At 36.4% G+C, this 23,223-nt stretch overlaps 3 protein-coding genes across 3 annotated transcripts; all 3 read right to left on the reverse strand.

Moving 5' to 3' along the window:
- Nucleotides 1-12,407: 12,407 nt before the first annotated feature.
- LOC126724912 (formin-like protein 3) lies at nt 12,408-14,083 on the reverse strand. The gene has a single exon (XM_050429337.1). It carries the CDS (start codon nt 13,294-13,296, stop codon nt 12,778-12,780), a length of 519 nt encoding a protein of 172 aa, XP_050285294.1. The 5' UTR covers nt 13,297-14,083; the 3' UTR covers nt 12,408-12,777.
- Nucleotides 14,084-15,990: 1,907 nt separating this feature from the next.
- On the reverse strand, nt 15,991-16,653 carry LOC126727709 (uncharacterized). The gene has a single exon (XM_050433633.1). The coding sequence runs from the start codon at nt 16,651-16,653 to the stop codon at nt 15,991-15,993; it is 663 nt and encodes a 220-aa protein (XP_050289590.1).
- A 1,672-nt stretch (nt 16,654-18,325) lies between these two features.
- Nucleotides 18,326-20,582, reverse strand: LOC126727710 (uncharacterized). Its single transcript, XM_050433634.1, has 2 exons — nt 20,045-20,582; nt 18,326-18,702 (listed from the first exon to the last, which is right to left on the reverse strand). The coding sequence occupies exons 1-2, from the start codon at nt 20,580-20,582 to the stop codon at nt 18,326-18,328; spliced, it is 915 nt and encodes a 304-aa protein (XP_050289591.1).
- Between the last annotated feature and the right edge of the window lie 2,641 nt (nt 20,583-23,223).

Here is a 23,223-nt window from a genome sequence, read left to right on the forward strand (position 1 = left end):
AGTCCGAGGACAATACAATGCCTTGGCTCTATCCAAAACTGATAATTTTTCTTTTAAGTAGTTGGTTTCCCCATAGACTTGAGTCCGAGGACCATACAATGCCTTGATTCTGTCCAAAACTGATAATTTTTCTTTTAAGTAGTTGGTTTCCCCATAAGCTTGAGTCCGAGGACCATACAATGCCTTGATTCTGTCCAAAACTGATAATTTTTCTTTTGAGTAGTTGGTTTCCCCATAGGCTTGAGTCCGAAGGCCGTACAATGCCTTGGTTTTATTTTTAAACTCATAATTTTTCTTTTAAGTAGTTGGTTTCCCCATAGGCTTGAGTCCGAGGACAATACAATGCCTTGGCTCTGTCCAAAACTGATAATTTTTCTTTTAAGTAGTTGGTTTCCCCATAGGCTTGAGTCCGAGGACCATACAATACCTTGGTTCTGTTCAAAACTCATAATTTTTCTTTTAAGTAGTTGGTTTCCCCATAGGCTTGAGTCCGAGGACCATACAATGCCTTGGTTCTGTCCAAAACTGATAATTTTTCTTTTAAGTAGTTGGTTTCCCCATAGGTTTGAGTCCGAGGACCATACAATGCCTTGGTTCTATCCAAAACTCATAATTTTTCTTTTAAGTAATTGGTTTCCCCATAGACTTGAGTCCGAGGACCATACAATGCCTTGGTTCTGTCCAAAACTCATAATTTTTTCTTTTGAGTAGTTGGTTTCCCCATAGGCTTTGGTTCTGTCCAAAACTCATAATTTTTTCTTTTAAGTAGTTGGTTTCCCCATAGGCTTGAGTCCGAGGACCATACAATGCCTTGGTTCTGTCCAAAACTGATAATTTTTCTTTTAAGTAATTGGTTTCCCCATAGGCTTGAGTCCGAGGACCATACAATGCCTTGGTTTTGTCAAAAACTGATAATTTTCTTTTAAGTAGTTGGTTTCCCCATAAGCTTGAGTCCGAGGACCATACAATGCCTTGGTTCTGTCCAAAACTCACAATTTTTCTTTTATGTAGTTGGTTTTCCCATAGGCTTGAGTTCGAGGACCATACAATGCCTTGGTTCTGTCTAAAACTCATAATTTTTTCTTTTAAGTACCGAGGATTAGCCCCTCAGCCAAGGCATGGGGCGTCGAACCGATGTTGGAATCCCTTAGAACGGCCCTTGTCGCTAGTGCTTCGAAGCATAGCCCCTAGTAGGACTTTATATTAGGGAAATAACACTGGGCCGTTGGAAGTAATGGAGGGGCTTTCACATGCCCTGGGCTGATAGGAGTTCGACCCACCGTCTGTGCCAACACACAAGCCTCCCCACAGACGGCACCAATTTTAAGGACACAATTCGTAACAACCCCAAAAATGACATTGGGTTCGTACGTTTAAAGGCCCAAACAATATAATTTGTGGAGCGTGGGCTTGAAAGGCTAGGCCTTGGTCATCGGACAGCAGTTAGTCGTGGTTTCTATGGAAATTTACACGAGGGTGAACCTGGCGTGTTTAGCAAGGTCTTCTTCCGGTGCGACCTGAGTGGCTCTGGTCCTTAGGCCTTGTCCGAGGAGCTTAGTGTGCTTATTATTCTCCTTCTTTAAGACTTCTTGGTCTGGGAGACGACCCCCCCTTTCAATTGGTTCTTTTTCCCTTTTATACTAACATTTACCCTCCTTCTAGTGTCCACGTGTAAGCTCCACTTTCTAGAGTTGAGACTTATCCTATCAGCCCATACCTAGAGTGGTTGGGGGTGGTTGTAAAAGCTGAATAGCATGGTGAAGAGCATGGACCTGTCAGACGCAGAGTTCTTTACTGTAGTATTGGCAGTTTTTTCACTTGGCCTGCTCCTGCACTGAGCTCGTCCTTTCCTTTAGGGGCTCTATGGGGTGCCAAGTATAAGATCGTCCTCGGCCATGCCCTTGGGCCTTTTTTGGACTTTCACTATGCGTCCTCGGCAATAGTTCTCCTCGGCTCAAGCCTTGGGCCCTAATGTAGAGTGGGCCAGGGTCACAGATTCTCTGGCCCCACATTCTCATTTTTCTAATTCTTTAAACGGTATTTGTTTCAAAACCATGACATTTACTATCACCATCTTAGCATCTAAGGAAATTATTGATGTTATAAAATCGAATTCAATTATTTCAAAATAAGTTGATCGAATTTGAGAAACTCTATTAATTTACTATCACCATCTTAGCATCTATGTAAATTATTGATGTTATAAAATCAAATTCATTTATTTCAAAATAAGTTAATAGGATTTGAGAAACTCTATTAATTTAAAAAGTCATGTTGAGGAATGCCCTAAGAGTAATTATTAATAAACTATTTTTAGAATGTATTAATAAATTTTTATAGGGAATATAAAAAGCTATCTAAAAAGTCAACTATTTTTTTCTTTTTCAATAAAAATTTTCAAAAACTAGTTTTTAAATCAATATCCTTAGAATATCCATTAATTTTTCCCTAATTTAAAAACTTGAGAGAGATCTTAATATAGTGTTTCATAGGATGTCATTAGACACAGGAAATTAAAATAGTTTTTTTTTTTTTTTGAATTTCACTAATATTTTAGTTCATTTGTCTTTAGCTATATCCCAAAGACGGATGTGATATAAATTAAAAACTTGGTAAATGCAAAGTCTACCAAATTTAATCTGAATATTTGAATGAGTAGTTCCCTCTTTGAATAAGGTATTAATATTTAGCCAAAAAAGTACTATGCAAAAAAGCTGACTTCCATAAAGTCCTTTTATGATTCTATTTTTTCTCATTTTGTCACCAAACAAACTATCATTTATTAAATGTGTTTTTGTTTCTCTTAAAAAAAAAAAAAAAAAAAAAAAAGAATGGGTAGTTGTCTCACATTGCTTAAGAGGGTGTGTTGTGTGTAGTATAACTTGTTCCACCATTCCTTAAAAGTTACCATGACTTTTGAGTGGAGTTGTGACGTGTCTTTGTATTAAAACCTCTTTATTTTTCCCTTGTGTGTGTGCGTGTTTGTTTCTCAAAAAAAAAAAAAAAAAAAATACTAACATACAGAAATCACAGCTGCTACGTAAGTTTTCTAGAGAAATTTTTATTGGATATGTCATTGATGACTTGATTTACTTGATTTAATGATGGCTTGATTTACTTCATTTAGGCTTGAGTTTAAACCATCAGTACTGTACGTAGTAAGTAACTATTAAATTGAAGTGTAAATGATAAAGAGTTGGGTGAGAAAGAAGACTGTCTCATTGAATCACTATAACCTCCAATTAATGGAGTATTCTTTCGATAGTGAGTTTGTGGCCTACCCTTAAAAGTTAAAACAAATTTCATCTACTCTCGTTCTCCCAATTAATTACTCTGAAAAAAAATTACCTATTATTCTTTAATATATTTAAGAGTGTATTTTTTGAATGAGTTTATTTTCGTTAGCTGATTTCATCTAAATTAGATATGAAAAGTGTAAAATACAGTTATACTTGTAAACAAATGGTATAAATAAATTCATGTTTTAAATAAAAACAAACATATTCCCTAACCAAACGAAACTCACTTGAAATTTTCTTATTTTCTCAAAATAACATAATATAAAAATATTAAGAAAATCTGAAAAGGGATAGAACTTTCATATTTGATTAAAGGATTCTAAATTTTACATTATGTTTGTTTTCGCGAAAAGAGAGGGAAGAGAAGAGAAAAGAATTAAGAAAGTGTAAGAAAAATGAAAGGAAAAAGAAAACCCTTATTTATGTGTATTTAGATGTAGTGGGGAAGAGAAATGAAAAAAAAGAGTAAAATAATAAAATTGTAATAAATGATGGCTTTACTAATTTATTGTTAAAGATTAAAAGTTAAAAATTAATTATGAACATGTACAAGTAATTTTAAAAAAAAAAATCAAACTTTTCTAGTATAGTAATTTTATGAATGTAAGGACTCAATTCGTAATGACCCCAAACTGATGTTGGGTTCGTACGTTAAGGGCCCAAACAATATAATTTGTAGAGCGTGGGTTTGAAAGGCTGGGCCTTGGTCACCGGACGGTGGTTGGTCATGGTGTTTATACAGAATTAAATCATGTTCGCTCGAGGAGTCTTTCTCCTCGATACGGTCTGAGAGGCTCTGGTTCTTGACCTTTTTTCTCAGCCACTCTCTCTGGATTGCTTCTTTTCCTTTTATATTAGCCTGTACCCTTCATCCAACGTCCACGTGTGGGTTTAACTTTCCAGGACTGATACTTGTCCCATCAGCCCATACCCAAAGTGGTTGGGGGTGGTTGTAAAAGTTGAAGAGTATGGTCCTGTTAGGTGCAGATTGCCTAATTGCAGTACTGGCAGCCTTTTACTTAGGCCGCTCCTGCACTGTGCTCGCCCTTTCTTTTAGGGGCACTATGAGATGCCGAGCACAAGATCGTCCTCGGCCATATCCTTAGGCCGTTCTGGACTCCTATTGTGCGTCCTTCGGCATTACCTTTCCTCGGCCCAGGCCTTGGGTCTTAATATAAAATGGGCCGGGGTCATAAATTCTCTGACTCCACAATAGCCCCTCAAAATCCTATTGTCCGACCTCTTGGTCAGAAAGGAGGGTTTTGGTGATGCCAAGCTTTTATCATAGTTTGTCTAGTTTTGCCCTTCATTAATGTCAGTGTCTCTTCATCTGCCTAGGAAATGCGCCGGGTTACGAGACATTCTTTTAGATTTATTCACGATGCGCTCCTACTATTTCAATGTACGAGGCGCGTCTTTAATAAGTTCCCTTCACGAGGCCACTCAAATCCGACGGCTATAGACGGCGTTGGGAGCTGAGTGGATACTATCTCATTTGCAGCTCTTCTTGGAAATCTATATAGATTAAATGCCACCAAACCTGCCTTCCATATAAGAAGTAAGGCAGGAGGTCACTTCCTTTACGCACAGACCCTTCAGTCTTTCTAAAGTCCTAAACCTTCAACTACGCTCAAAGTTTTCCTTATCAGCATAATCAAACCTTAGAGTGTGATATGTTTGAGGTAAAAGCGGGGGAGAAGAAACCACATCCTCTCCAGAAGCACCAGGTCCCTCCGTAACTTAAGATGGCTCAGTCAGGGCAGGGTAGGCAGAGACCTAAGATATCTTTCCCCTTCCTTCAGCCAAAATCCGAAGCAGGTGTTAATCGCATCAAATTTTTGGTGCAACGGAGCTGGGGTTGCTCATCATCAGTACCATCCGCTCTCTTTCGAGCATAGCTAATATGGCACCTGTGTGATAGGAGTCAGGGCTGACGCAGGGATTAAACATCCTTACTTCTTCCTCTCTTCCTTCACTGGTGCCTCCTTTCGCCTCCTCTTCTTCTTCTTTCCCATCACCAGATCCATCCTGGTGCTTTTACTTCTTCCTCTTCTTCTCCTCATCCACCAAAGGGGGTCACCCTCTCATACATAATCGCCACTGGAGCAGAGTTTAGAAAGATTTGTCGTTTCCTTGTATCTTTTTACTTTTGCTTTTGTAATTAGCTTCCTGTATTGGCTTGTTTAAGCCCCTCATTGTACGCTGTACTACTTCTTTATATTAATAAAAGTTGACATTATTTTATTCTATGCATTCCTTCTTTTCTACAATAGTTATGCTGTGAAGGGGTGTGCTTTTATATGATTATTTTCTATTTATTTTTTATTCTGAAAGATACTTAGGGCCGACACCCTTGTTAAGAAAAAGATATTATTCTGAGTTTATTGAAACTATTCGGCACAATAATGCCGACCTGAAAAAGGTTACATACCCAAGACTAGCCGAGATGACAGCTGAATGCTTGGTACCGTGTAGGAGGTAGTCATCTGAGAATGGGTAACCCAAAACGAACCGCTCATGCGGGTCGCTATGTACTAGGGTACTTTGCCACCTTCCTGACAACCTTCATAGCCTTGGCCATTTTTGGCATCCGGTCCATGGATCGAAGTACGACCATACCGAACTTAAACGCTCGTTTGCATCAGTTCCTTTAGAACTGAGGATTTGAGGACAGATCGGGATCTTCACTCCGTCTAGGACTTAATCCGACTTTCAGTAAATAATTTTCCTGTAGGTCTGAGCAATCTAGAATTCTCCTTAAGTGGTTGGTTTCCCCATAAATTTGAGTCCGAGGACCATGCAATACCTTAGTTCTATCCAAAACTTAGCATTTTTGAGTAGTTGGTTTCCCCATAGGTTTGAGTCCGAGGACCATACAATACCTTGGTTCTGTCCAAAACTTAGATATTTCTTTAAGTAGTTGGTTTCCCCATAGGTTTGAGTCCGAGGACCATACAATACCTTGGTTCTGTCCAAAACTTAGATATTTTCTTTAAATAGTTGGTTTCTCCATAGGTTTGAGTCCGAGGACCATACAATACCTTGATTCTGTTCAAAACTTAGATATTTCTTTAAGTAGTTGGTTTCTCCATAGGTTTGAGTTCGAGGACCATATAATACCTTGGTTCTGTCCAAAACTTAGATATTTTCTTTAAGTAGTTGGTTTCCCCATAGGTTTGAGTCCGAGGACCATACAATACCTTGGTTCTGTCCAAAACTTAGATATTTTCTTTAAGTAGTTGGTTTCCTCATAGGTTTAAGTCCGAGGACCATACAATACCTTGGTTCTGTCCAAAACTTAGATATTTTCTTTAAGTGGACATTGGTTTGGGGGGATTAGCAACTCAGCCAAGCCCCTAGAACCATCCGCGCTACTGACGCTTCGAAGCGTAGCCCCTAATGGAACTTTATTTTAGAGCACTACAACAGGCTGTTGGGAGTGATGGGAGGACTTTCTCGACCCACCGCCTGTGCCAACACACAAGCCTTCCCACAGACGGCGCCAATTGTAAGGACTCAATTCGTAATGACCCCAAACTGATATTGGGTTCGTACGTTAAGGGCCCAAACAATATAATTTGTAGAGCGTGGGTTTGAAAGGCTAGGCCTTGGTCACCGAACGGTGGTTGGTCATGGTGTTCATACAGAATTAAACCATGTTCACTCGAGGAGTCTTTCTCCTCGATACGGCCTGGGAGGCTCTAGTTCTTGGCCTTTTTTCCCAGCCACTCTCTCTGGATTGTTTACTTTTCCTTTTATATTAGCCTGTACGCCTCATCCAACGTCCACGTGTGGGTTCGACTTTCTAGGACTGATACTTGTCCCATCAGCCCATACCCAAAGTGGTTGGGGGTGGTTGTAAAAGCTGAAGAGTATGGTCCTGTCAGGTGCAGAGTGCTTTATTGCAGTACTGACAGCCTTTTACTTGGGCCACTCCTGCACTGTGCTCGCCCTTTCTTTTAGGGGCACTATGAGATGCCGAGCACAAGATCGTCCTTGGCCATATCCTTAGCCGTTCTGGACTCCCATTGTGCGTCCTCGTCATTACCTTTCCTCGGCCCAGGCCTTGGGTCTTAATATAAAATAGGCCAGGGTCATAAATTCTCTGACCCCACAATGAATTTAGAGGGAAAATAAAAATTATAAATATTGACAGAACTTATAAAAACCTTTTTTCTCCGCATTTCTTTTCTCTTCTCTATTTTTTTTTTTAAATTTATTTTTCCTAACCAAACAAAAGACAAAGTTCAAAATTTCAAATGTAATGGGAAAGAGGGGAAAAGAGAGAGAGAGAGAGAGAGAGAGAGAGAGAGTAAAATAATAAAATAATAATAAACGGTGACTTCACTATTTTATTGTTAAAAATTAATTATGAACATATACAAGTAATTTAAAAAAAAATAAAAAAAAACTTTTCTAAAGGTATGGTAATTTTATGAATTTCAAGGGAAAATAAAAATTACAAAAATTGACAGGACTTATAAAAAACTTTTTTCTCCACATTTCATTTTCTCTATTTTTTTTTTAAATTATTTTTCCTAACCAAACAAAGGACAGAGTTTATTCTCTTCCCTTCTCTCTGTTGCACCTTATAACCAAAACATATATAGTGTAAAGTTTAATAGTAAAAAAGTAGATATCGTGTAATTTGAATTTATTCCTCTTATCATTTTATAATATTTGAAAAAAGTTAAAGTAAGATTTTAAGATAAAATATTAGTACGATAAAATAAAGTAAGTCAGAATTATGTGGGCCATAATTAAGACAGTCTGACAGGAAATGTAAGAGCTAAGTGTAGAGTGACAAAATTCTATGTTTTTTTTTTTTTTTTTTTTTTTGCTTCACCTGGCTGATAGTGAAGCTTCATCAAAACCACACCCGTGCAAAGTTAAAACCAATCTTCCAGGTGAATTTATAGACCGAAGACTCACAACTTGCTACAAACACACACATACATTCCCCACCAAATTAAAATCTTGCAGCTATCTCCATTGTAACAACAGCTGTGTCACTCTCACTCACTGCCACACCTACCACAACCAGCAAACACCACCACCTTAGTTTTCTCACCTCAAGATTCTTAGGTTTGGTTGTGTTTGATCAAACTCTAAATTTTTTGCACCAAACAAACATTTTGCGATTTCACAACCCGTTGATTTATGTGATTGTGCGTTGGCAATATGTAAGGTGGGTTGGTTGTATAAGATAGAAAATGTTGTTGCCCAAATTAGCAAGTTATGAATAACAATGCGAACTCAATATAAAACTCACAGTAAATTCAATACTAGGTAAAAATATTTCTTTTTCCTATTCTTTTAATTTATTAAAAGAATATAACATTGTTTTATAATAAAAGTGAAATTAATAATCAATTATATGAAAATAATATTTTATATTAATAACATATCATCTTAATAAATTGTGAAACAAAATTGAAAATTTTTTCCTCTATTAATTTCAATTTCAATATAAAAAAAAATGATTCATTCAATAATCCATTAATATATATGTTACTTATGTAATTTTATTATAAACTGATGTGACAATATGTTCCTACCAGTTTTATGCTTCAGGCTCTAAATTAATAGACTCACGGTACATACACAAAACAACTCAACAATCACATCTCTAGTGTGAGTATTCAATTATTTATTGAAGGAATTAGCAACTAGCAAGTACAGAGAGACGGGAATCCATTAAAAAAAAATAATAATAAATAATAATAATAATAATAATAATTATTATTATTATTAAAAAAAATAAAATTGATAGAGAGGGGACTTTTTGCCAAGGACTTTTTCTTATTCGGTAAACAGAGTCAATTTTGGGTTTTTATTTTGGACTTGAATTTTATAATAAGCTCATACATTGTGCGAGAGTCCATGTTAATAACATTTCAGCCTTCAGCTTTTTCTTGCTAAGCAACTAGATATGCTTGTATATATGCTTACTAACCTGTCTTACATAAACCTTATGTTGGAACATCTTTTAACTGATTGCAGGAGCTGAATGAAGAACTTCCTTAATCGTATAGTTTCACATGTCTATAGGGAATCCAATAGATGTGCTGATAGTTTACCAAAAATGAGAGTTGTACAAGATACGATTTCTATATTTTGTATGACCTGCCCCCTATAGTGGGCTGGCTTTTGATAAAGCTGAATTTGACTTTTGATAAACCCGAGTTTTTTTTGTAATAAACCAATGGTTTCTTGTTAAATATTATGAGCTTGTTTAACCAAAAAATGAAGAAAATTTTTTTAGCTTTGAATATTTGAGATACAAATCTTGTCCACAACTAGTTTTTGTTTGATGATAATGGTGATTATGTGCTTAGATGAGGTTCTGATGAATTTTTATAGTAGTCCTAGCATGGTGTGGATGTTCATTTGAAATTATTATCATTCAAGAGATGTAAAATTATTATAAAAATGGTATTAACTATGGGTCCATATTGAAGTGATTTTGCTCTATTTATCACTCAACAACCAATAAAGTCTAATAAAAAATAAATAAATAAGTATAGAGTTGTGAAGAAAGATTATGATAACAATTTCCCTTAGCATTGCTCAAATTATTATGGCTACAATATAGAGTTGACAAAAGGATTTGCTAGACATTGCTGGAAGTGGGAGGATAATCAGATTCTTTAAAGAACATGTACCGAAAACAAGTTATCCCAATCCTATGGGAATAGGTTTGCAAAGCAGTTCCAATTGTTCTTGCGTCAATCCTAAATTTTGTATCTTAATATTCGGCTTAAAAAATGGCTGTGTGCGACTCATTCAAATAAGCCAAATTTGAATTAGCTATAAATAAAAATAAATAGAAGGGAGACTTTAAATTTTTAAATATTTTACTTATAAAACAAATAAATTGGATGCCTTCTCATGATACATTTTGGTCATTTTCACACTTTGAAATGTCACAATTGTATGCTAGCCAGGCCATGTATGACTTCTCATGACACGCTTTGGTCCAAGTGCACCTTCTTCTGTATGGCTTCTAATGACACGTTTTCGTCCAAGTGCACCTTCACATGTTTTATAACGTAATGACACATTTTGGACCAAGTGCACAAACCCAAATTAGCAACAAAAAAAAAAAAATGTACATACTCAGTTGGGCCAGATTAACCAGTCAAGTCAATCAACAACCCTTTATAATTCTGGAGCGCTCACATATACATTTGGGATGTTTTATTTGCATGACTTAGAAGAAACATTTGTGCCATTGGGGCATCTTATATTACCAATTTATATAGTTATATGTATATATGTATATTTGATTGTAGAACTGCAGATTTCAAAATCTCTATTTTTTTTTTTTTAATTTAATAGTTGGGAAGGGAGAATAAGAACCAGTTGAATGATAAAACTCTTGACAAATCTCAACTAGTATTTTACTCAAAAATACAAAGCTCTCCCAATTTTGCAAGGTTTGAAGACATAGTTAGTAATTAGTAAGTACAGTCTTACACCAATTTTAGAGAGGTTAATTCCCAAACTCAAACCTGCGACAAATAGAGAGCACTTGCCATCACATCTTCTGTCCTCTTCCCTCATATCATTCAACAGCATGTATTGATTACAATTCCATTATGACATAAATGCTCTCATGTGCCCAGCATGCCAAATGTCCTATAAAATGCCCTGCATACCTACAACTTGAAGAAATGCCAAGCAGGGTACAATCTACTCAATGCAACACATATTTGACAACCAACATATAAGTTAGGAAGACTGGGATTTCCATAAGAATACCCTTAACTATCATCAATTGTTTTGCACATCTAACTACCATTCTTTGTTATAAATGCGTTTGCAAATCCCACTAAACTAGGACAGTAAGATACAGAATTCCTGAACTCTATTTAACTATCCATTGTACATGGATATGCATATAGCACGGGAAGGAGCCATTCTACCAAACCATTTAAGAGTTGTAAGCATTCTTGAATGATAAAGAGAGAGCTTCTCTTATGTGTGCTCAGCTGTCAATGTCTCTCCTCTACCCTGGCAAACTGACCTGAGTACTATCACCTAAGGTATTAAAACACTATCATTTAAATACCATTGATGGTCTAATCTATACCACTGACAAAGAAAATGAAAATAAAAGCCTACAGGTTCTGCAGAACCCTCATCTAACAACAAACTTTGAAATGCTTTAGGAACCATAAATGCCTTTGTTTTATTGGCAATGACACACACAATGCCAGTGCGTCTTGAACCCACAACCTTAGCCTTCACCTCGCTCATTGGCCTAATTAATCCATAAATGCATTCCAAAAGGATTAATTATACAACCACAGAAACATTCTTTCTGGTAAATCAACATAGTTTTAGGACTATATTCAACACAAAACAATAGCTATATAGCAAACATATAACTTTACTCAGACGCTTCTCAAAAAAAAAAAAGGTTAGAACGCCAATGATTCATTTACCAGATAAATCAACATGAATTATCACTAGTTATTGCTTTTGTATGTGTTTTGCCACCTATAATCCATGTAAAATGGAAATAAATGTAGAAGCAAAAAGAAAAATGACAATGAATTAACCATTGTTAAGAACGCTACCATGTTTATGCTTTAATGAAGACTTAATTTGAAAATGAAACTAAACTGAGAGGTAATGTAAAGGGACACTAAAACAGAATTTTTACAAGAATGAAAAGGGCACAACTAAAACAATGAAATAAAACATCTCATTTTAATGGAGCCCAATCAGCAAACTTCCGGAAAATTTTTGGCCAAAACATAAGGATGCATAAAAATAATTTATTAATTCTTATAATTTTATTATAGACGTATCCGAGAATGATAGAACATTTTAAATTGTGGGACTAACAAATTTCCTCTTGATGTTTTGATTTAAATCAAGAGTTCAAATTTGTTACCTCAGTTTCTCCTGTATTAATTTCAACTCTCATAAGATTAAGTAAGTTCACAATTAATAAACAGGTAACTCACAATCAATTCCAATCTCACACATATAAACCATGACTAATGAACAAATTTGAGGAAGATAACACTTTTCTCTAATAAATGAAACACAAACTGAATTATAACAACTATAAAAACAATATCAATCAAACAAATCTTGAAGAAATAACACTAAAAATTGTCATTGTAAAATTTCCACGATCCTGACATTGTTATACATTCACACAAGTTAGCAGAATTTAACATGAAACTAATGAGCTCAACAACAAAGGGCAAAAGGGTTTCTCCTTCTATCAATTATAAGCCGTGTACTTTAAACCAATAAGAACAAATTAATAAACAAAGTGAAAGAAAATTTTCCAAATCAACAATTACCCATTTACAAATGCCCGATGCTCCAATGAATCCGCCATTCACGTCCTCCAAAAAAATTACAACGCTGTGCCGCTTGGAATAAAAGAATTGGTGAGAGTAAAACTCCAACATGACCTTAAAAAATTTTCCAATTTTTCAATCCAATTACAAGTCTAAAATGTGTCCTTGAGCTTCAGGAGCTGCCTTCTCTTGAAAATCAAGAATCCCACCACACCAATTTGGAGGATTGTGGCGATAACCATAAACAATATTCCAATCTTCTTCCCACGATTGAGAGTCTTCTGTTTATGCCTTGCGTATGAACGTAGATCTGGGGGAACGGGATTTTGGTTAAATTTATGGTTCTGTCGTGGTGGCAGTACTGGAGGCGGTAGAGCTGCCGATGGAGTCCGCGGAGCTGTCTTATCTAATGGAGATGGAGGTGGCAGAGGAGGCGGCGGATCTGTCAAACCTAATGGAGGTGGAGGCGGCGGAGGAGGCGGCGGCGGAGGAGGAGAAGGAGGTGGATATGATGGCGGAGGTGGTGGAGGTGGAGGTGGTGGAGGTGGTTGAGGTGAAAGAGAGTTCGAATCAGTTGGTGATTGGGACTCGACATAGAATGCAAGGATACTAATGGCAAAGCCAAATACTAGGAACACCAAGGTTGTTGGTGGTAATGATGGTTGTTCCATGGAACAACAATGAAAAAAAAAAAAAAAAAAATTATAAATTTATCTAACTTCAGGGTTTGGATTAGATTCCAAAGTCTTTTCTTGCATCTGGGTCCAACCCCAGATGATTGATTTTCAGCTATGAAAGCTAGGGTTTAGGCATAGGTATGGTTTTTTGAATCTGGGTTCCTGTGATCTCTAGCTCCCATGTAAAGTCAACCAATTGGGTCAAATCGGTTTGTTCCCAAATGGTTGATTTCTCTTTGTTCTTCAGACTGATTCAGAATCTTGTGAGATTTGGGAACCATAGAAATCGGTCTGGGGAAAAAGTTTCTAAATTTTTGAATCTGGGTGTTTTTGGTACTCGGATTTTTGTGTTTGAGGATTTTAGAGAAATGGGTCAAATGGGTTTGGTCCAAAAGATATCAAATTTGCGTGTACACGACATTAGCAGCTATTGAGGAATCAAGGATGATTGTGTCTGAATCTGAGGTTTCTGGGATTTTGTCTCTTGATCTTTGTGAGGGATCAAATGAATTAGTCAAACGGGTTGGTGAGAAAGGCATTGATTGATTGATTGATTCGAACGTGTAAATGGCCGGAAGAGATCGAATCGAAGAGTTTTTTTTTTTTCTTTCCTCACCTTCTCAGAAATGGAGGAGAGACAGAGAGAGAGAGACAGGGTCTACGCTGGATTCAACGGTTGGGGCTAAATTGGTTATTGAGTCATACCAAAGAATCATCTTTCTGAGCTGTATTTAGGAGAGAGAAAATGTCCACCCTTTATCATCGTGAGTTGCTGTTAGTTTGGCAAAACCATGGGGAATTATAAATCCAACTTTAGTGTTGTTGGATCATGTGGGCCTAAAATGGAATGGGATCATGGTTATGGATTTAGGGTGATGTTGAAAGAGGGCTTTGAGCCCATCGTAGATCCTTGAAAAAGACCCAATATTAGTTTAACTTGCTGAGATAATATAGCCACAAAACAAAGGACTAGGAGTAATGATTTTTAGAAGCTTTCTTCTATTCTTGCTATACATATAAGTACAAGTTGGCCCTTGACTAGAAACAGCTCAACACTTGCTTAGCTTTGCTACGTTTAGCGTTGCAATTAGGCATTCATGACCTAATAATTGAAATGGATGCTATAGTGTTGATAGATTTGACACTCCTTACATAATTATTGAAATTGATGCTAAAGTAGCCGTGGGATTCATTTACGTTGGGTAAATTACTATTTTTTTTCATCGTAATGTTTCAAATGTAACAGTTCAGTCTCTTACCTTTTTGCTTTATGTTAAAATAGTCATGTTTGTTAAATAATTGATGAAAAATACTGAAGTAGTTAATGAGTAAAATAAAATATTATTTTTATGCCACTTAGGCTACCATATTGCTTAAACTTAAAAATTATTAATCTGATAATAAATCTAAAGTCAATTTTTTTTTTTTTTAAAAAAAAAATTGTTTGACCATCGCGCTCCAATGATTGATTAATTAAACTTTAACTCATAGATTAACGGTAAAAATTTTTTTTTTGAGAAGAAATAGATTAACGGTAATTGAAGAAGCGAAATAAAAAATAAAAAAATAAAAACAACTAAGCTTTTGTGTTTATCTCAAAAATAGATAAAGTAATAGACGATTGATATCAACAATTTAGTTGTATTTTAGTTATGATTTTCCTTCTTCAGTTCGTTGGATTACACTTCTCTTCTATGATTGAGGTTAGCCTCCTTTTAATTAGATTTATCTATATATAATGTTTCAATCATGATATTGCCTTAATGAAAGTCGAAGATTAAATTATAGAAAAAAGGAGAATAACAAGCCCGGTTGTTTGGAGTAGGATTAGTAATGAGTTCATTTTTAGACAGAGAAGTGCTACATCCATAAACCACAACACTTTTACAACAGGTCTTTAAGTGTTAAATTGTTATTTGTTTTAATTTGAAACAACTATTGAAATTACTTTTTTATCTACCAATAACATTCAGTAACAACATTCCATTTAAAATTTGCTGTGAAAATATATATTGTGAACATGACATTTTTTTTTTTCAAATAAGATAATGGTCATGCTGATTCACTCAATTTGAAGCCTACCTAAAATATATTAATGTTAAGATGAATTAGTCAAGAGTAATTGGATTTAGTTTACCCTTTTTTTTGAGAGAAATGGATTTCTCAAGGGTACTTATCTCAAGTTTGATAAATCTCACACATCTGTTAAATCCGCATATTGCTGTTCCTTCCGTCTTACAAATAATTTTTCCTTTAGACTAGAGAGATCTCCATAAAAGGGACATAAATCTAGGTTTCCGAATCTTCATGGTCCAATTTACTAAAATTTGAAATTGGAATTTAATGTTTCTTGCATTGCCACCTTTTTCGTTCTTCCCTGTTTCCTGTCCAACCACAAAGGGCCCTAAATTTGACAAATTAATGGAAAAAAAAAATGTGTTGATTGGAATATTGTAGAGGAGTGGAAGATGCTAAAATTCTGACTACGCTGTTTACTTTGAAACTAATAATGGAAATATTGCTTAAACATGCTTTGCTAAAATTAAGAGTCAAATTTGTCCAAATTTCTTGACCATCAATCAAAAGGAATGAATTCTCTTGTTTATCAAAAAGAAAGGGGGAAAAATGTTACACTCTCATTACTTGCAACTTTTTTTTTTTTTTTTTTGGATAAACTTCAAATTTCATTCAAAATAAAGGAACGTGGAGGCAATCATCCATACAAGCAGAGTAAACCACATAGGGAAGATTGTCCTTATTACAATAAAGAGACATTTTAGATGCTACTGAGTGCTTTGCAGTAGCATGAGTTGCAGCATTGCACACTCTATTGACCCAACGAAAACAAACACTCACAAAACAAATTTTAAGACTTAAGATACTACTAATAATATTACTGATAGACCAATCAGGTGGGACATCTTCAACTGAAAGAGGGTCAAAACATTGCTTTGCATCTCCTTCGATTTGAACATGACTCCATTGTTCATGGTTTGCAAGTTGCATTGCCCAAAGGATTGCATAGGCCTCAGCAACAATGGGGGAGCAAGGTTGGTGAAGCTTGGACCAAACTTTAATGACTGTGCCCTTATGATCTCTAGCCACAACTGCAAGAGTGGAGAAGGATTCAGTTATGGCCGCATCAACATTAAGCTTTATCCAGCCAATGGGAGGCGGCTCCCAAAATAGGTGCTTTGCTTGAGCAGTAGGGAGTGTCTCCAAAGTAATCAAAGTGGAAAATTCTTGGAACTTAAGTTGAATTTGCTTGATAGAATCAAAGATATCAATTTGAGCCTCCTGATATGTGGTTCTATTTCTCAGATGCCAAATTTCATCAATTATATGAGCCATGTTCAAGGATATACGCCATTGATCTTCTTGAAGGCATAAGGCTTGGGGTGGATTCAATACTAGCTTGATAATGTCAGAGCTGGAGGAGATGTGCAACTCATCAGCTCTAAGGCCCTAGCAGCTGGAGTACCAAATTGCTCTAGCAACTGGGCACTTAAAGAAGAGGTGGCAGCGAGATTCAATCTCATCGCCACATAGCACACAAGATGGGTCATCTATGCCCATTCTTTGAAGCAGATTTTCTTTCGTTGGAATGTTGTTGGTTCCTAATCTCCAAAGAAACATTTTGATCCGTTCAGGGGCTTTGAGCTTCCAAAGCTTTTTCCAATTGACATCTAAATGAGGTGCTGAACAAGGGGGTTGGGTTACAATATGGAAGGCTGATTTGACAGAGAATTTTCCATTGGGGTTTAATGTCCATATGAGCTTGTCTGGCCTTGGGGTAGGTGGAAGGTCTATGGATAGTATGGCATTGGCAGAGTTAGGCTCAAACAAATCTTTGATGAGGCTTACATTCCACATAAAAGAAACTTGATCAATCAGTTGGGAGACCATCAGTGGATTAGTATCGAAATTGGCTGACTTTGGATGGGGCTTGAAGCCTTGGATCCAAGGTACCCAAGGGTCTTGCCAAACATTAATAGAAGCTCCATTTCCGATGAGGTAGCAAGCGCCCTAGACAATGATGCTTTTAACCCCCTCGATGGCTTTCCAAATGGGAGACGCAGCTTTTGGAGGTTCCTTGAATAGCCAATCATTTCGAACTTTGTATTTGGCTCTAAGAATTTCCATGCATAAACTATCTCTCTTAGATGCAACCATCCAAGCTAGTTTTGCAAGAAGTGCTCTATTAGAGTCTTTGGCTTTTTTAAAACCAAGACCGCCTTTACCTTTCGGTAGGCAGAGCTTATCCCAAGCTTTCCAAGCAAGGAATTTACCTTCAGTGGCTTTAGGCTTCCACCAAAACCTCCTTGTAGCTGCATCTAAGCGATCGTAGATTTTGGAAGGGATGTTAAAGGAGGACATGACATATGTTGGAAGAGTTTGAGCCACTAAGTTTATAAGAGTGCACCTGCCCGCCCAAATAGACACTTGCTTCTCCAACCCATGAGCCTAGCTTCAAGTCAATATTGCAAGTACTTGAAATCTTTTGAGGGTGCTCTAGACAAGAAGAGGGGTGCACCTACGTACATTGCATCTTGTTTGAGACTCTTCATTTAGAGCACTTGTTTAATAGCTCTACGGGCTTGGCTGTGAGAAAACTTAGAGAAGAAAATTCTTGATTTGTTCCTGTTGAGCTTTTGGCCAGACCAGTTGCAGTACTTTTCGAGACACGCATTAAGTCTAGCAGCATCCCTTCTAGTTGCCTTGGAGAAGAGAATGATGTCATCGGCATACATGACGTGTGTGATAGCCGATCCATTGATGCTTGCCTTGACGCCCTTTATGGCTGTATTATCAATCATTCTAGAAAGTACTTCTTGCCCCAGAATAAACAAATAAGGAGACAAAGGATCCCCCTGCCTTAATCCTCTGCTTGGCTTAAATTGCTCTGATTTACCTCCATTAACCATAACTTCAAAGTGCACCGATGCAACACAAGTCATGATCCAGTTAACAAACACATCATTGAATCCAAATCTAGCCAGCATAGTTTTTAGGAAATCCCAATTCACCTATCATAGGCCTTCTGTAAATCTAGTTTTACAGCCATGAGACCAGCCTTTACCTTCCTTGTTTTAAAGCTATGCAACAATTCTTGGACCAACACTTGATTCTCAATGATCCATCTTCCACGTAGGAAAGTAGATTGGCAAGGTGAGATAATCTTGTGAAGTAAAGGTCTGAGTTTGGCCATCAGCAGTTTGGAAATAACCTTATACACAACGTTGCATAGGCTTATTGGTTTGAAATTGTTGAAGGATATTGGACATTGAGACTTTGGGATCAAAACAATTAGGGAGTTGTTGACTTCTTTGGGCATGACACCATAAACAAAGAAAGACGTAACAGCTTTTGTCACAGTCTCTCCAACAATAGGCCAGTGGTCTATATATGAAAGTTCAAATAGTGTATAAAACACTCTTGAACATTTAGACCCCCAAATACAAAATAACCAATTCAAGCTTTATGACAAACAACTAGTGTGCGAAAAATGAACATAAGCTATAAACAGAATTGGAAATCAACCTAAGCCAATTATAAATCACATCCACAGCAGAAAATAAAAGGCAAAGATTAAGGGAAGAGAGATGCAAACACAAGGACAACACAACGATGTGTTATCGAAGAGGAAACCGAAGCCCTCGGCGTAAAACCTCTCCGCCGCCCTCCAAGCAGTCAATAATCCACTAGAAAATGTAGTTAGGATACATGAACAGCAATAGACCCTCCAAGCCTAATCTACCCGATGTACCTAAGCCCTCCAAGCTTCTTGCTCCAACGAGGTTGCGCCGAACCTTTTTCTTTTCTAGCTTACCGGATTCCGCTATAATCCATATCATCCGTCATCTTTGGCATCTTCCAATGCTTTCTAAAGCTCCAAAAACACTTAACACTCTAAATGGGTGTGGGTAGTTTTTGGATAGAAATCTCCTCTCAATAGGTATGACAATGAGAGAGGGAATGAGAAGTGACTACAAAGATTTCTCTCTAAGAATGAGTAGCTCTCTCTAATTGGGTGGGTGTTTTGAAGAAACCTCTCTTAGGGTTTTTCTTTCTGAATAGCCACCCATATTTTGTGGGAATGAGGGGTATTTATACTGGTGTGAGAATGGAATGCGAAAAGTCAGATTTTCCAAAACAGGGTTAGCTGGCGACTTGTCCTCGCGACTTGACTAAGTCGCAAGTTCAAGCCGCGAGCTAACTGAATAGCCAGTCTGGATTTTTGTCCTGTAATGCTCCAGCTGGCATGACTGTTCAGCTCCCCTGCATGCTTTGCGCGTGTGCAACTTTTGGCGGCTTGCAAGCTGCGAGCCTCCCGCGAGATCCAGCCGCGAGTCCCTGCTTCACTGCACAGTCTTAAGCATTTCTTCACACTCTCTCACACACTACCCTTACATGATTCCCACCTAAATACAGGGTTTTTAAGTGCTGAAATACAAGCAAATTTGGCACGGAATAGAGCCAACAAGATGGTTAATTAAATTCAACCTTACAATATAAAATACTGCTGGGAAGCCATCAGGGCCAGGTGCTTTGAGATCTTGCATTTGGAACAAGGTTTGCTTGATGAGCTCAAGGGAAGGTATGCAACTAAGGATGTCATTTTCTTCTTGTATGATTGCTGGAGTTATCAGATTTTCCAGGTTGGTGGGGAATGAGGCTTAATCTGTAGAGAATACACTTTTGAAGCCCTTAAGGAAATGGTTTCGGATTTGGCTTGACTCACATATGCAAGAACCATTTTTTGCTTTAATAGCATCAATGTTATTTCTCCTCCTTTGAATGATAGTAGACAAATGGAAGAATTTGGAGTTTTTATCACCATGTTTCAACCACAGTTCCTTGGATTTTTGGCGCCAAAAAATTTCGCTTCTAATAAGCCACTCTGAAAGCTTAGCTTGTAGTTTGCTTTCGTTAGAACCATTATTATCAGAGCTGTCCCTATCTTGGATCAATTTTACCTCACGAAGGATGGTGCTAATCTTGTCTTGACACTTCTCGAAAACCTCTTTGTTCCATTTCCTAAGAGCTGATCTTGTGGCCTCCTGCCTTTTGCACAATATTATTAACTCAGAGCCATTGGCTTCGACACTCCAAGCATTGTCAATGACTTCATAACATCTTGGGTCTCTAGTCCAAGCAGCTTCAAAGCGGAAAGGCCGATGAGCAAAGGAGTCAGTGGGACGAGAGTCTAAGAGAATGGGAGTGTGGTCTGACTTGATAGCGCCAAGATGTGATATGGCCATGTCACGACCCAAATCCATGGAACATGAATTTAGATGCATGACTAACCTGCTAAACTTATATAACTCCATAGATTGAATTATTCCAAAATAAAATTAATGCTCCAAAGAAACAATACTCTTAAAAACCTCTTACAAAAATCTAAACTCTACAAATAGGAAATAATCTCCACTGTATAAAACATGAATTACAAAATAAAAGTAGCGAAAATTCTATAAATCTTCAAGTAATACTTAAATCGCCTACAACTCCATGCTCTACCTTGCACCTTACAAAGCGATTCAAAGGTTCTATATTCCCAACTACACTTTAATATGAAAAAATAGTAATTGATGGGGTGAGCCACACATCCAGTAAGTAATTATACAGAATACACAACGGAATAGAGTCAAGTAAAACACGAGTATTTTACTTTTTCGCAGGCTCATTCAATGATATCAAAAATAATTATTCCACAAAGCATATAATGAATCACTTAATACATATGTAATCACATCTTAAAATCATTTGAAAACACATACATAAAATTGATCAGAGCACAGTTTCATATATACACATCACATATTCTCACATACAATCCTGTGGGCAGTTACCAACATCTAACCCCTGCTGGTGAGGGATCAACACATATTCTCACATACAATCCTGTGAGCGGATTTACATATATATCTGATATATCTAATCAATTCTAAAAAAAACTTATTTTGAGTCACATATCACAAAGCAAAGTTTATACAAAATATAATAATTTACTTGATATTAACAATTTCTTTTCAAATACAGAGGCATATTAAAGATCACAATATCGAATAGAACATAAATCAAAGGATGCTTGACTCTCTTGGGGAACAAATAGAGACTAAGGAGTTTATGTAAATATATTACAATTCTTGAGTAAATCTGAAAATTAAATTTGCTAAAAGAAACATTTTAAATACCATTTGGAGAATATGAATATGACCTTGAAATCACTTGGTTTTAACAAATCTAAAGAACAAGGACCTTTTTAGAAAACTTACATTGAAACTCAATTATTTACGGAAAATAGTTTAGTTTAGAAATCATCTTTTAAATGAGGTTTGGACATTCAAAACTTATTTAAAATTCGAAGTATTTCTTTAAAACATTATTTAATAGTTGAAATTTCTCTTTCAATGATACAAAAATACTTTTGACAAACTTTAGAAAATATAAGTTTGAAATACAAAGCTTTTGAAAACTTTTAACTTCTACGAACATAATGGAAAAAACTTGTGCATATTATGCATAATTACTTACAGCACTTGAATCTCTCTAAAAATTCAGCCGAAACAACCTCCAAAAAGCTTCAAAACACTCTTAAATAAGACCTATATTCAATCATAGAAATTACTTACTATCCACCACAAAATATAAAATTTATCGAATTATACAAACTAACTCACTAGGAAAATACTTTGCTAAACTAATAACACTTTTAACATTAAATTAAAGTTTCTCTACCCAAAAATATGTTTCCTTGAATTTATCAAACCTCCGGGGCAGCAGCTAATACTTTAGGATTTAAGTTAATCTACATAACCCCAAAAACGTTAAAGCCACCTAATATATATAACCACAATAAAAAACCTTACAGCCATCCTAATATATATATAACCACAATTGAAAAGGGTGAAAGCCTCATAACTGAAGATTTGATCCGTGACTTGTTCATGGATATATACAGTGGCCAATTCTAGAATTTAGTATATATATATATATATATATATATATATATATAAACCAATGAAGACGTAAAGCTATATAAATGAATTGAGTTTCGTAATCCGTGGCTTTGTTCTAAAATACTCACAGTGGCTACCTACGATTTAATATACATATAACCAAAAGGAGATGTAAAGCCATATGCATAACCTTTCTCAATTCACGGCTTGTACTAGAATGCACACAGTGGGCAACTTGGGGTTTAATACATATTATCCCTAACGAAAACGTGAAAGTCCTATACATATATTAAGATTGTAATCCATGATAAAATTCTAAACCTTTGATTCTTTGATTCTAACAATTGAAAAAATCATACCTGAAATCCTTTGGTTGCCTCTTTAATTAACTCCAAGGAAAAAAATACACCTTCTAGCTTCCTTAGTGATGAAACCCTAGCCTCCTTAGTAATGAAACCCTTCTTATCCCAAACCCTAATTATCTTTTCCTCTAACTTATATTTTAACACATCAGAGATGTGGGCTTGGTGGGTAGCGGGCTGGAGTTTAAAATCCACTTAAGCTTATATCTTTAGTCTCCAAGAGGCCCATAAAACATCTTTCTCTTTTCTTTTTATTTATTTATTTTCATTGCCTCACTAAATTTGTATGCACTAAAACTTTAATTTTCTCACCTATTCGTAGCACCACAAAATTGTCTACTCCCATCTTATTGTGCACACACATATAGTACATCAACTCTATATTAAAATTGACAAGGTACAGTGATAATCATAAAATCAAAATTTGGGGCATGATAAAGCCCGCCTCCTCAGCCGAAAGAACAGAAGAAATATGATTGTTTGGTGCAGTTGATTCTTGGATTGGTTGAGTGTGAACTTTGCGTGCCTTAGTTTTGAGTGATTCTCCATGGATTTTGGATGGGGTCTCACTGGGTTTGTCTCTTTCAGAGAGAAAG

The sequence above is a fragment of the Quercus robur genome, chromosome 5 (genome assembly GCF_932294415.1).
Source record: "Quercus robur chromosome 5, dhQueRobu3.1, whole genome shotgun sequence".
In the NCBI taxonomy this organism is placed as follows: Eukaryota; Viridiplantae; Streptophyta; class Magnoliopsida; order Fagales; family Fagaceae; genus Quercus; species Quercus robur.

Excerpts from the sequence above, each read along its gene's own strand:
- LOC126727709 (XM_050433633.1), bottom strand. The coding sequence starts at position 16,653 with ATGGCTCATATAATTGATGAAATTTGGCATCTGAGAAATAGAACCACA.
- LOC126724912 (XM_050429337.1), bottom strand. The coding sequence starts at position 13,296 with ATGGAACAACCATCATTACCACCAACAACCTTGGTGTTCCTAGTATTT.
- LOC126727710 (XM_050433634.1), bottom strand. The coding sequence starts at position 20,582 with ATGGATTTGGGTCGTGACATGGCCATATCACATCTTGGCGCTATCAAG. Across the intron at positions 18,703-20,044 it reads AAAAAATGGTTCTTGCATAT|ACCACTGGCCTATTGTTGGA; the intron begins GTGAGTCAAGCC and ends TTTCATATATAG.